The 14,746-nt window shown below is 41.6% G+C and overlaps 1 protein-coding gene across 4 annotated transcripts in view; it reads left to right on the top strand.

The window, feature by feature from the left end:
• LOC115796739 (probable RNA-binding protein 46) overlaps window positions 1-14,209 on the top strand; it is a 43,319-nt gene extending 29,110 nt beyond the window's left edge. The window contains exons 8-12 of one of the 4 annotated variants that reach the window (XR_004021333.1): window positions 531-730; window positions 1,878-1,980; window positions 10,406-10,667; window positions 12,275-12,361; window positions 12,652-14,209. Coding sequence is in view for 2 of the 4 variants with exons in the window: in XM_030753157.1 (XP_030609017.1) it covers window positions 531-730; window positions 1,878-1,980; window positions 10,406-10,665 (563 nt within the window). In the remaining 2 variants the exon portion in view is untranslated. Of the gene's footprint in view, window positions 1-530; window positions 731-1,877; window positions 1,981-10,405; window positions 10,668-12,274 lie in introns of all 4 variants that reach the window. The other 3 variants (XR_004021334.1, XM_030753157.1, XM_030753158.1) reach the window with 3 other exon arrangements.
• The last annotated feature ends 537 nt before the right edge of the window (window positions 14,210-14,746 follow it).

Raw genomic sequence — 14,746 nt, forward strand, 5'->3', positions numbered from 1 at the left:
AGAAAACTTGATGTTGAGTCAGCAGAGTCACGCCCCTCTGCCACTTTCGGCACGGGTTCCTGGTTCCAGACCAGCTAGTTTGCGGGGCCGGAATTGAACCCGTTTTTCGGCTGAGCACCGAGTGCTTCGGCGGTGGAAAACCCGCCTAACGGTTCAATTCACGGCTCCGGCTCTGGAACCCTGTTGGTGGGAAAGAGGCTACAGTGTCTGAGCTGTCTGGGTGGCACCTGCTCCCTTTGTAGTGTAGATGTGTTACATTTTTAAATATAAAAAACCCTCTTCTGCATGCAGCTCTGATAAAGTCAAAATCAGGAAGTTCAGCTTCAAAACAATGTCTGTTTTAAGGTTTACCAAACCACAAAAAAGCACATTGGCATTGCCACCCCAAAGTAAGGAGTTCTTTTCTTCTGTTTTTATTCATTGTAGAGTTGTTCCTACATTCTGGGTGGTCTTAAAGAAACGTCGGCTGTAGGAATCACCCGTGTAACTTAATGCTGCTCCCCCTGTGTGTGTGTGTGTTGAACCAACAGATGACCTGGACCGCGGCACGTTCCCCCTGCTGCCCGGCATTCCCCTTTCCACCACCAGCCTGCTGTCACTGAAGCAGAGTCAGATCCGCTCGGCCGTCAGCCTGCTCGAGTTTTACTGCCAAAAAAACTGCTGGTCCCCCCCCGAGTACTACCTGTACTCCACACCCGGACAGGACGGAAAGCTTCTGTTGCTGTATAAGGTCTTTAAACCGACTAGATGTTAGCACACCGACATACACAAGCTAAACATAGCTGGGAGAGATGTCTGTAGATACGCAGCTCCAGAAATCAGCTAAGTTACCAGATCAGTCCAGGGACTGATTGTCCTGCTGATTCTGACCGCAGTTTCCCCCTGAAGGTCAGATGTTATTGATGACTAGCAAACGTTAGCTAGTGCTGCTCACAGTTAATCACAAGAGAGACACTGAAGTGAGTCCTTCACATACAGATCAGTCCAGAGGCTGTTAAAGGCACCTGAGGGATTCTGGAGGGGTTTCATTTTTAAAGGTGATACAGTGCATTTGGCTGTTATTATAAAAAGTTGTGTAGATCATGTTGAAATGAATGTAAACATTACGGTGTGTCGTGTGTGCTGCATTTGGAAACTTGAGGGTCTCTGCTCAGCTAACATTAAGAGGAGCTGCTGGTTAATGTAGCTGCGCCTGTATTTAACAGAAACACCCAAACATTTGGGTCAGCCACAGTCAAATAGCAAAAGTGGGTTTACTGGTGTGACACACTATTATTTTCAAGTATAACTTATAATTTATATGAGTTGGTATTGAAAAAATGAAGCAGGTCCTGGTAACGCAGGCTTTGGTAGTATTCACAGAATATGAATTGCTGTTCATTTGATAAATGAATGAATATATCCTATTTGCCTTTCCTCTGATACCAGTTTTTAAATGCAACTGTTGAGTGCTTTTAAAGTTTTTATGATCAAACTAATACAATTTCAAAAAATATTTTTATTACATGAATAGATTGTTTAAATATGTATGAAGTTCACTTGAGTATTATCATTTTTTTCTTCACATCAGTATGTTGTGTTTGAAGTTTTATCTGGAATATTATGTCCCTAACAGTGCAGCAAATATAAATATTACCACACTGAATTACTTATAACTTCTGTATATCCAATGCATGTGATATTTCTGCAGGCATGAGAATAAACAGGCTTGTGGGATGAGTTTTGTGCAGCATGTGGCAGACTGTAGTGTCCGCTACACCAAATGACATACATCATACGGCTCATGTGCAACACATTAATGTATTAATGAAACACTTTTACAAGTTACAAGTTGTGTGTGTGTGTGTGTGTGTGTGTGTGTGTGTGTGTGTGTGTAGGTGGTGATAGCATCGACACGAAGCACTTGCATCCCTGACAAGTTGTGTGAACTGTTGGATGATGCCAAGGAGCTCGCCGCTCAGACCGCCCTGTGGAAACTGGGTACTCCTCAGCACACACACACACACACGCATTCATGAGCATATGTCGAGATTGTGGTGAAACGTCTGATATGTAGGTGCTGCATATTCTAACTCAGATTTGTCCCGCTTTAAACACTCGTTTAGTCACGCGTCATGTGACTAAACGAGCGTCTTGAGCAAGGCCTAAGCACTGGTGAGTTTCTCAAGACTGTGAGTGTTGTTGGGCTGTCAGTGGAGGTCAGAGACTCTACCTCTGGATTGGCAAACTAGGTCAGACTGGAGGGTGTGTTCGAACTTCAGCCTTTCTGGGAAAGTCTGTGTCAGGGTGCTGGAGAGGAGAGTCTGGTCAGCCGTGGTTTTTGCATTGGACCTCTCCTCTGGATGCCATTTTTACCCAGTCTCTTTCATACTGTTGAATCATGAACTCTGACCTTAACTGGGGCAAGTGAGGCCTGCAGTTCTTTAGATGTTGTTCTAGGTTCTCTTGTGACCTCCTGGATGAGTCATTGATGCACTTGTGGAGTAGTTTTGTTAGGCTGGCCACTCATGGGAAGGTTCACCACTGCTCCAAGTTTTCTCCATTTGTTGATAATGACTCGCACTGTGGTTCACTGGAGCCCCAAAGTCTCCAGACTGACAGATGCCACTAACTTTGTTTCTCAGCTGTTTCTTTACATCAAGCCCTCATGTGTTGCTTTTTGAGCTCTTTTAGCTTACTTCACTTTGCCAGATTCTATTTAAATGATTTCTTGATTCAGTTCAATTTTATTCATATAGCACCAAATCACAATAAGGCGCTTGGTATTATAAAGTAAGAACCATAAAATAATTACCCAACAGTCAAAACGACCCCCTATGAGCAGCACTTGGTGACGGTGGGAAGGAAAAACTCCCTTTAACAGGAAGAAACCTCCAGCAGAACCAGGCTCAGGGAGGGGGGGTCATCTGCTGCCACCAGTTGGGGGTGAGGCGAGGGAGATGGGAGAAAACAGGCTGTGGAAGAGAGCCAGAGATTAATAATAACTCATGATTAAATGCAGAGTGGTGTATAAACACACAGAGAGTGAAAAGTAGTGAATGAAAAGGTCCAACAGGACAAGAACAGAGATGAGTCCACTGTCAGAGGCTCTAAGATCATTTGTAACCTTCACTAATGCTGTTTCTGTACTGTGATGAATTCTGAAACCTGACTGAAACTCTTCAAATAAACCGTTCCTCTGCAGATGATCAGTTAGCTGTTTTACAACTACTCTTTCAAGAATCTTTGAGAGAAAAGGAAGGTTGGAGATTGGCCTATAATTAGCTTCCTGATTCACCAGGTGTGGCAGTAATGAGGTCTGGGTGTGGCAAGTGAACCTGAACTCAGCTTTCCAAAAAATGTGGTTAATTCATAATTAAAAACACAGGGGGGCAATTATTCTTTCGTGCAGCACTAGGCAGGCTTGGATAGCTTTTTTCCCTTAATTAATGAGATCATAAAAACTGTGGTTATAAATGAAATTTGTTTGATCTGAAACGGGTGACAAATATGGAAAAAATAAACCTTCTTCACAGCACTGTAGCTCAATTATTCAGCCCGTGTCACTGAGTTTGTACTCTGACTCTGCTGACAGTAGAGTCAGAGTACAAACATCTGTAATTAAAAACATCTCTCTGTTTTTGCCCTTTTCTACATAAAAAGAAAATAACCTGTTTGCTGGAGCAGACATGTCACCAAATATCAAATTAAAGGCAGATTGTGTTTAGTCTCTGAACAACATCACTGACAGGAGTGTTTATCTGAGTCACGCCGGTGCAGAGGATTTCAAAAGGAAGCTAGCTGTTTTAAATAGTCTCTCACTTTAATGGCTGTTTTAATGAGTTTATAATAATAAGCAGACATACCATCATCAGTATTCATACAGCAGGACTCCTTTCAGCAGATCGGTGTGCGTTTTGCAGTCTCACCATCATTTATTCCATTTATGTTGTTGTCCAGAGTTCCTGCGAGGCATTAAAACTCTGACATTAAAATAAAGGAGAACACATTTCCTGTAAATGTGCTTTTGGTAAATAGATCTGAACATGGTTCATTGTTGTTGGGACTGTTTCATCCTACGCCCTGTGTTTTAGGCTGGTGGAGCGTGGATCAGCACAGTAATGGGTCAGATATGCTCAATAACTGATTTAGTCTTCAGTAATTAATAAACATGATTACTGCAACATCTGCAAGTGAAATATTAAATATCTTTTACACTTGAATGCATTTTGGGGTTTTAATATTAATTTATTGACGTCTTAAAGGTCTTAAACTGACTGAGATAGTAAAATACTATTATTTTTAGTTTGAAATAAAATTTTATAGTGATATCAATATAGTAATTTATAGTAGTAAAATGAGCCTTATTTTATTGGAGCTTTTTCAGTTGATCTTATATCCTGAGTGTTTTAACTGTACCTTACAGTGAGACAAGCTTTGTGAGCGTAGCTGCCGATTGGCTCAGAGTTCAGGAGCCTGCGGGGCGGGGGGGTGCACAGGCTGGGTTCTGATACCAGGTCACCTGAATGCAGAAGGAAGCCAAAAAAAGAAATGTGCTTGTTTCCCTGAGAGACAGAGAAGCTGTTTGGCAGTCGTGTTGTGTGTCGCAGCAGCTGTCGAAGTCTGAACTCTTTCCACCTGGAGCTGCCTGCGAGCCAATCACAGCGCTGCCTGTCTGAGTGCAGCAACCACACGCTTTAGCTTTGAGGAGTTCTGTTCAAAGTGATATATTTAAAATCAACACCACCTGCTGGCTGTGGGGAATAAAACGGCTGTTTGTGAAACCCTTTTTCCAGGTGTTTTAACAGCCGTCTAGAAGAAAACACGTCTGCAAGTTTGTTTGTTTTTTCAAGGATTTTAACAGACATGCACACAAAGTAAATTTTGTTGAGCATGTTAGAAAAACCAAAGAATGGCCAAACTTGAAGGCTCAATGAAATCATTAGGGACCCCTAATGATTCAGCTCTGTTTTATATATTTTTTTTAAGTCTGCATTCTCAAGCCAGCCAAGCGACATAATCCCTTCATGGTGTCTTGGGTCTGCCTCAGGTTCTCCTCCCAGTTCAACATGCCTGAAATATCTAGTTAGATGCCTGAACCAGCCTCAGTTGGCTCCTTTGGATGTGAAGGAGTTGGACCTCCACTCTGAGCTTGAATGACCGAGCTCCTCAGAAGCTGAGCCCAGCCAAAGGAAGCTCATTTCTGCTGCTTGTATCTACAATTTCCTTCTTTCTGTCACTACCCAGAGCTCGCAGCCATGGGTGAAGGTGGTAACATACATCGACACCTCCACCTTCATACCCAGTTCTTGCTTCAGCACAGCAGACCAGTACAGTGTCCTCACCGATCCATCTATCATCCTCCAGCTCTACTCTTCCTTCAGTCATGAACACGAGCCAGAGACACTTGAATTCCTCTGAATGGGGCAGCATCTCATCCCTGACCCAGAGTGGGTACTCCACCCTTTTCTGAGCTGCCAATCACCCCAGTGTGAGCTGGAGTCCAGCATCTCTAAAGCCAACAAAACCACATCATCCACAAGAAGCAGAGATGAAGTTCTGCAGCCACCACACCTGACACTCTCAGCCCTTTGGCAGCGCCTAGAAATTATGAAGACAATCTGACTTGCTGTGTGCAAAGCAAGCTGTACAGTTGTACAGGGACTGAATGTCCTGTCACGCACCCTTGCATATCCTCGAGAGGATAAAGAACTGCTCTGGTGCTCCATGACTAGGATGAGAAGCACATTGTCCAAGGCTGAAATCACCCATGACCTCATTTTCATCCTGCTCAAGCAAAGTGGTTACTAGTTTACAAAAACCATCTTTTTCAAAGGCTGTCTGTCCTGGGCTTGAGTTTCTCACTAAATGTGTCTCTTGTGGCTGGAGCTTAAAAGCAGCTTTAACTCAAAGTATTGACGTTACTGTGAGGAGAAGAAGAAGAAGAAGAAGAAGAAAAGGTGATTTTTAAAGCACCAAGAGGCTGAAATATAATTCAGATGTTTTTCTTAATTGACTTAAGGAAGCAGGTTTCCGTCCCGGTGGTGTGATGCTGCGATCAGCAGTGAACCCAAACACAATTAAAAATGTTTTCTTTTTTCCTTTTGAACATGAGATGTTATTTTGAAGGATCGTAGGGGAAAGCTGGGAGCACACCAGCGACTAGATGCTTTTAATCACGCTCTCTTAAACTGCATCCATTTTTTTTAGTATGCTCGCTGCTCCACGGGCAGCCTGATATCTCTGCACAGCATGTCTTCCCCTTTCTCTCTGGCTTTCTTCATCTTTCTTCTGCCACTAGAAGTAGTTCAAAATAGATATTGCAATAGAAACACAACTTTTCATGTCATGTAGGCATCTCAAAGCTTGCGGCCATACCGCTCTGAGCCACGCCTAAGCTCATCTGATGTCAGCAGCTAAGCAGGGTAGGGCCTGGTTAGCGCTTGGATGAGAGACCGCCTGGGATTATCATGTGCTGTATTTTAGGGGCGCCTGTGGCTCAGGAAGTAGAGCTGCCAATCGGGAGGTCGGCGGTTCGATCCCTGGCTTCTCCAGTCGGTGCTTGTATGAATGTGTGTGATTGGCTAAGTGAGGCTTGCAGAGTAGAAATACAGTGCTGTATAATTATCAATAAGCATCTGCACTAAAAAGCTTAATAAATGTCCTCAGTTTTACTCTTGTTTATTTTATTCTTTCATTTGTTTTTGTGCTTTTCAAAAGTCTATTTTTTTCACTAAATAAAATGTATCATCACACTGAGATTTTACATTAGTTTTAGATCACTGAGATAACTTTGCTCGGCCTCATTAGGGGAAAAGTAAAAAGCACACTGCTGTACCGTGCAGCAACTCAGGGCGAGACCAGACAGTCCTTTGTTCTTATCATCATAACAGAGTAACACCCCCCACCCCCACCCCCCCACACACACACGTCGACAAAAACCTTTGCTAACCTTTAATCACCATAAAGCAACACAAAAAAGTTAACAACAAAAAAACAATCTGTGGTCTTCAAACTTTTTACCCCCTAAGCCTGTTTATTCATATCTGCAGAAAATAGGCTGTTGAGTTCATTTCAATTCAGTTTTTTTTCTTCCAACAATTATTAAGAGAAGATAATCAAGAGAAAAAGTAACATTGTAACATGCCTTTCAGCACATCCATTTCCTTTACCTTTTGTCCCTCCATAAAAGTGCAGCTTCACTCCCCTCCAGGCTGTGGGGGGTTTAAATCAGTTCACATTCATTTACTTTCTCAGTTAAAATATTATTGAAGTTTCAGCTAATCCGCTTAATTGAAAAGACAAGTTTTCCTTTTCTTCTTTTTTAAAAAATTGGTTAAATCCCCCGTTTTTCTAAACTCTGAGGAATGATGTTAAATAATTGTGATCTCACTATTGACCAAAACAATGAAGATTATGATTTTATTTATTTATTTTCTTTATGATTTTTACTAAAAATTGAGCAGCAGATACAGGCACTTTAGTGCATCACACCTACAGTCATAAAGTAAATGCCACCAGCATGTAAATGTCTTCCATCACCTTATAAGACAACAAGCTGCCTCTGCTTCAGCATCTTCTACATCAGGCAATGATGGGATGTTTTGTTTCTGACTAACTCGCTCACTCATTGGGCACCACGTTGGCATTAATCATCTTCTTCGAGCACATTATACACTCGAGTTAAAGGCTGCTGACATCCGCTCTCCAGCTGAAGCAGGTGGCTCTCGCAGTCATTGCTCTCAGTATTTTCTTAGGTTTTTCTCTGCATAAGAAAGTGATCAGTTTTAAACATCTTTGTCTTTACTTTCCTTTTATTATTTTGTGACCGACAACAGGTAGGTCTCGTCTCTATCGTTGAACAGCATATGCAGCCTAACTTAAACAGTGAAGATGCTGGCATACCTGATTAACATGTTGCACGATCAAAAACTGTCATGCTTCCACCATTGACGTCCACCAAATGAGCAAACCCCTTCCCATATAAATACAACAACTCATAAACTAAGTGCCCCCTAGTGCCGAAACACACGATACAAAACAAAAGAAAATGGCTCTTACAACATCATCATATCTGGCTCCAGAATAATCAACGTGGCAGCAACTAAAAACACTAAAGTACAGGGTCCAGAACCAGTGGGTGGTGTCATGGTGGCTATGTCCATTCTTCTTCTTCTTCTTCTTTCTGCTTCTCTGGTCACCACAGCTGATCATCTGCCTCCATCTGTAGTATCCTCCTTTGTCACGCCAATCCTTTGTATGTCCTCCTTCACTACATCCATGAATCTTCTCTGTGGTCTTCATCTTTTCCTCCTGCCTGGCAGCTCCATCTTCAGCATTCTTCTTTCATTTTCTCTACTATCCAGCCTCTGCACGTACCCAGACCATCTCAGCCCTCCCTCTCCTCCTGAGCTGTCCCTCTCATTTCTGATCCTGCTCACTCCCGGTGAGAATCTTAACATCTTCGACTCTGCCACCTCCAGCTCGGCCTCCTGGCTTTTTGTCAGAGCCACTTTCTCCAAACCACACATCACAGCACGTCTCACTATTATCTTGTAAGCCTTCCCTTTCACTCCTGCTGCTATCCTTCCTTCACAAATCACCCCTCACACTTGTCTCCACCCACTCCACACTGCCTCTCTCTTCTTCACCTCTCTTGTGCACTATTGCTTTGGATGGTTGACCCCAGCTATTTAAACTCATCTACCCTCACTACCTCTTCTGCAGGATCACCTTTCTCCCTGTCTCCCTTTCATTCACACATGTATTCCTCTTCTCTCCAGAGCATATCTCCAGCTCTACAGGCTCTCTTCCACCTGCTCCCCACTCTCACCACAGATCACAGTGTCATCTGCAAACATCATAGTCCAGGAGATTCCTGCCTGACCTCATCAGTCAGACTTTCCATCACTGTAGCAAAACAAGGGTTCAGAGCTGATTCCTGGTGTAATCGCGCCCCCAACTTGGACCCATCTCACTCCTACCACACACCTCACTCCTGTCTCTGTCTGTATGCATGTCCTGCACCACCCTGATATTCTTCTCTGCCACTCCTGACTTCCTCATGCAGGACCACAGTTCCTCTCTTGGCACCCTGTCATCTTTTATTTATATTGGTTGTGATTTGGCTCCATGAAGTCTGTTTAACTCAGGCTGAAATCTGTCTCACTTTTTTTTAGGTTAATCTTGATAATGTGTGAGATTAAAGCCATTTTAACCATTGCATTGGAGTCTTTAAATACACTGATATGAATTCTATTTTTCAGGGCGGTATGGTCATCAAACGTGTGTCTTTAATTGATGAATTCATTTGCTGTTTTTTTATCTTCTACACCAGCTGAAGATAAAGCTGAAGTTAACTGAAAAATGGGATCGGAGATAAAACTCTTCATAACTGCAGATTCTTCAAATATTTTTATAGCTTGACATTAAATGGGCCACCTAAAAATGTAGTATTCAGGGTTGATATTTGGTGCCTTTTTACCATGAAGAGAGAGAGAGAGAGAGAGAGAGGTGAGTTTTAACTCACCTCGGTAGCTCAGGAATTCCCCGTCACCAGCTGCCAGTCGGCATGTTTAACTAACCTTAATTGACTTTGTAACATGATCTCAGTGTTTCCTACCTGCTCATGATTGTGTGCCGGCTACTGGGAATGACTCCGCTCGTAACCTTAATGACAGTTAATCACAGGAGTTTGATGAGAGGGGGTAAAGAGAGCAAATAGTCTCCAGGTTTGCTTTCAGTTCACTCATTAAAAAAAAAAAAAAAAAAAAAAAAAAGACTACCATCCCATCTGTCGTAGGCCTTCAGGCGCTGGTAAGCAGTTAAAGTGGATGGACCTGGTAACTGCAGTTTAGAAAGATGTTTGTCATGGAGGTGCATCAAGAAGACGTCTTTTAGCCAAATCTTAACGTTGTTTTTTTTTGTTGTTTTTTTTAGAATACAATAGAATAGAATGCCTTTATTTGTCATTATACAGAATGTATAATGGGATTGGAGGGCCACTCCTGTTTCAATGCAGCACTGTAGAACGTCCACACATAACTATATAAAATAAGACAGAATGTATAAAGAAATAGATAAATATATCTATTTAACATGATATAAACATGATGTGCAGTGGGTAAGTATTGCACTTTGGAGAATGAATATTAAAATATTCAGCGTTTTGGCTCATTGGGATTTTACTGAAGGGTGCAAACACGAAGAGACCAGCGTTGTGATGAAAAGTGGTACCAGCTGAAGCTAATCTCGTCTTTGAGGTGAGCCAATGCAGTGACTGACTTTTGGGAATTGAGGATACAGTTGATTGACACATAACTCATAAAAACGAAACTGATTTCAGACAATAAAATCTTAACTGAAATGAGCAGACCTGCAGTGGAAACCAGCTGAAATTAATCTCCTCTGTTCCTCTCCTCTCCAGACTCGTATTTTTTGAGCGGCACTTCCTGCGACTCTCCCAGTAGTGGCTCTCCTCCTCTTGCAATGTCCCCACCTCTCACTGCCCCCACCGCTCCAGGGGTCCTGACCTGCGCTGGCCGGGCCTTCGCCTCCTGCCTCCCTCCGCCCCCACCCCCTCAGTCCTCATACCCCCTCTCCGCCCTGTCTCCTCTTTCCTCACTCAGCCCTGCCGCATCTCGGGCTCAGAGGCTCTACATCAACTCGCAGTCACCTTTCTACTGATGGTGAGACACATTACTGTGCTGAGGAGTGGTTTTCAATAAAGTTAAGGATGCTGTTTAAAGTGTAAATCACAGGTTACACACATATCTAACTGAAAATAGATCAAAGAGCATGTAAAGTGAAATGAAGCTGAGATTTTTCTCTGTAAGCAGGTTTTTCCTTAAAAAGAGAAATTGTTGGTGCATATGAAAGCTATTTTTGCCTCACAAGTGCTAAAATAATAGCAATTTCTAATTAAAATGGCAATTCAAACACTAAACTAGCATCAAATAGTGGTTGAACAAGCAGCACATAAACTCAAGTTCAGCAGTCAGCTCTCCTCTCACTCACAGCTCCCAGATCAAACAGCTGTTTTTGTTCTGACTGACTGGGTCTGGTGCTGGTGCAGTATAAAAGCCACTCCACCAGTGGAGGGTCTGACAATGGGTTAAAGATTTCATACCTAATGTCAGTCAGGGTGTTGTTGCCTCCCCTGACCATCACTGACCCACCACCAAACTGGTCATGCTGCACAATGTTGCAGGCAGCATAACGTTCTCCACGTCTTCTTCAGACCCTTTCACATCTGTCACCACTGCTGTGTTTCCACTAGTACCTACTCAGCGTGGCTTGGCACGGCACGGTTTGTAGGCTTTTCCATTAGGTCCAGGTACCAGGTACCTTTTTAGTACCCACTCAGCCGGGGTTCCAAGCGATCCGAGGCAATTCGAAAATGTGATGTGAAAGAACAGCATGTCACCGATTGCCCACGGAGTGTTGTCACTAGCTGAGTCATGAGAGCGACTCCTTCACCCAAATCAACCGCATCATTTTTAAAACCCAACAGCAAGAAAATGGAGGCACACGACCCAACACTAGACGAGAAATGAGAACGTTTATCATTAGGGTTTCAAAGCCTAATGGCTGCTCACAGGTACCATCGCACAACATAGAAGTGCAGACATTGCTGTGTTGTGTTTGAGACTAGAGACTACTACCTGCATTGCTATATCGACTCCACCCACATCGAGTTGGTACTCAAATGTAATGGAAACAAAACAAGACCATGCCGAGTCGAGATGCGCTGAGAAGTTACTAATGGAAAAGAGGCACATCCGGCACTCCACAGTGCTGGGCAGCGAGCACAGGGCCTGCTAGATGACGTTGGACCCTCAGGCCACCCTCATGAAGTCTGTTTCTGGTTGTTTGGTCAAAGACATTCACAGCAGTGACTTGTTGGAGGGCATTTCATTGGGCTCTGGTAGTCCTGCTGATGGGTTAGGGACTTTCCACAGCCCTGTCCAGCTCTCCAAGAGTAACTGCCTGTCTCCTGGAATCTCCTCCATGCTTGACCCTAGCCAAATGCAAAACTAGTGAGAAAAACAGCCAGAAAAAATGTCAGTGACCTCCACCTGTAAATCCATTCTTGTGACAGGAATGTTATCATCTGTGCTAAAGATGGACCAGGGCTCACTATGTTTCATCACATATGATCTATTTTGTAATGGTCCCAAATAACAGGCTAGTGTAAAGGTTTCTGTTAAGTAACATTATGTGCTGATTTACCCCCGCAGAGTTTTACTCCAAGTGTATATTAAATCTACCTCCATCTTGTCTTCATGTCCTCCAGCCCTTTTTTGCCGGAGGCGCTCCCTCACCTGAGGGTTAGAAGCCAGAGGAGGATTGACATGAGGAAGAGGAGTGCAAGGAAGAAAAGGCAGGACTGTGTTTTTTACGATTACACCTGCTCCCTGTACAGAGTTGCACATGTTTCATAAGAGACGATGGAGGAAGCCGCTTCTTCTTCTCTCTATCACCTCCAGTAACCTGAAGGAGGAAAGGCATTGTTTAGGTTTCCTTTGCCTCTGTTAGATGTCATAGTGTTGTTCTGTTATTACCATCAAATAGTGTGACTCTCGTTTCCTCCCTCTTTAGTTTTGGCCTTGAGGTGAATTTCTTTCAAATTTAAGAACAAAATGTGTCATCATCATCTTCTTCTTCTTCTAGAGAAACGTTTTGTAGCTGCCGACTCCTTTCATGAACCGACTGGAGGCCTTAAAGGCAGATTCACAGAGTCTCCTCCGGTCATTTCTTTCTGTTCATTGCAAAGCTTCTCTGAGCTGCTTCTAAATATGAAGCTCCAAAATAAAAAGAGTCTTTATTTTTTGGGGTTTTTTTTTTCATGTTTGCCTGAGCCGCTTCATGCCCGGGCTGTTTTTTGAGGTTTCGAAGAAGAAGAAGAACAACAACAACAAGGGGAAGAGAAGAAGAAGCAGTTTAAAAAAAAAAAAAAACCTCTTTTGTTGTTGGGTTTTACTCTCATTTAAACTGTTCAGTACAAACAGAAACACACTTTATACACTTTGTCGTGGTTTTGTTTCACTCTGTTGTTAATTAGTATTCATAAAATTCATTTTGCAGTCATTTAAACAGGAACGGGGGAGCAGTTATTTTTAGAGGATTCATCTTTCCAAAAGCAGCCACCTCAGAAAATATTACATCATTTTTAATTTACTGATCTGGACTTACATTTAATTAGTTTTTAAATTAATGGTTAAAGAAAAGCAGAACAATTGAATACAATGAAGAGCATGCCTATCAATTTTACAAAATAATTAATAGCTGCATGCCTCTGAGTTAATGTTCCTTACATTACTTTCTTTTTGAAGACTTTTATTGTCTTTACAGGAACACTTTAGACCTAAAGACAATTTGTTTGGGGTAAAATAATTCATGGAAAAAAAGAATAATCAGCAAAAATTGATAAATGAATATTTTTGTGTTCATATTGTTTCTGGAATGTGTCTTTATGGGACCTGAAATTCATTGGTGTCTGGTAATTAATTAATAGTTTCAGCCAGTTTTCAATTAAAAGTACTTAAAAAGAATTAACTGAATAGATAAATTTAAAATTAACAAAAAAAATCATTAGTGGTAGCGGTAAATTATTTTATTTTTTGAGACAGTTTAGACTTTTACTTGGATTTACATGGTAGCACATTATATTATTTTTCTCTAAAATTTTACAGGAAATTATTACAAAGTTAGAAATTTTATATGAATCTTTCTGAGCAGAGGTCGTGCTGTATGCTTCTACTAATTTATAGTATTTGATATTCTGGCTCATAGATTTTACACTTTTAAAGCAAACAGCATGAATAAATAGGTATTTGTGGTGTGAAGTGGGTGCTGTTTACTTCTTCATACCGACTTGTAAAGTAACTTGTACACAGTTTAAAGATCAGTTCAAACCACACTAAAATGTGAGTTTGAAGGTTTGAAATTGATCCTTTAATATCAAAGGTCGATGTTTTTTCTTTCTTTATCAGTTTGATGATGAATGTTCTTTGGGGTTTAAATGTTTCGTAAGTATTTACAGTAACTCTGTTTGTCCCACGTTTTATGGACAATTCCTGCAACATGTTGCTCTGCTTGATTTAGTTGATTTTAGAGGTGTATTTAAGATGTAAAAGAAGATTCTGTTTGTGACAGAGAATCTGAATATTTTTAATCCATGTCAGAATATTCATCCATGTTGTCATTTTAGTAATGAATCTCTTCATGAATAAAAAAAAAAGCAAAAAGCAGTAGTAATATTTATTTATTTGTCTTTTCCAGCAGATTAAGCAAGCAAAATTATTGTCTGCATGCTCTGTTGTGCCAAACACCATTGCTGTGCCAAGAGGAGCTCTATTGTAGGCTCCTGTTGTTAGTTTCTTCCTTTTATTTTCTTTCTTTCTTTATTTACAAGTTTAAATGGCATGGCCTATGCTCCACACAAATTATCAGATGTCTAAAATATATAGTACTGTGCAAAAGTCTTGCGCAGCCCCTAATGTCTTTACCTCAGTCTTTTTCGTAATTGTTTAAAATGGTGTTGACCAATAGTTCTCCAGGCTTTCTGAAGGTCTGTCAACGTTTTTCTTTGGACGTTGGCTGCTTTTCCACTCATTTTCAGTCCAGCTCTTGTACTTGACCATTTTCAGAGTATTTTTTGTCTAACCTATGAATCACTAAAGGATAAAAACTGTATCTAACTCAAGGGGTGAACCAGTATTGTCTTCACATAACAGGCAAGTTAGCAAATAACCAATTTTAAATT

This window comes from Archocentrus centrarchus, chromosome 18, assembly GCF_007364275.1.
Source record: "Archocentrus centrarchus isolate MPI-CPG fArcCen1 chromosome 18, fArcCen1, whole genome shotgun sequence".
NCBI classification, from domain to species: domain Eukaryota; kingdom Metazoa; phylum Chordata; class Actinopteri; order Cichliformes; family Cichlidae; genus Archocentrus; species Archocentrus centrarchus.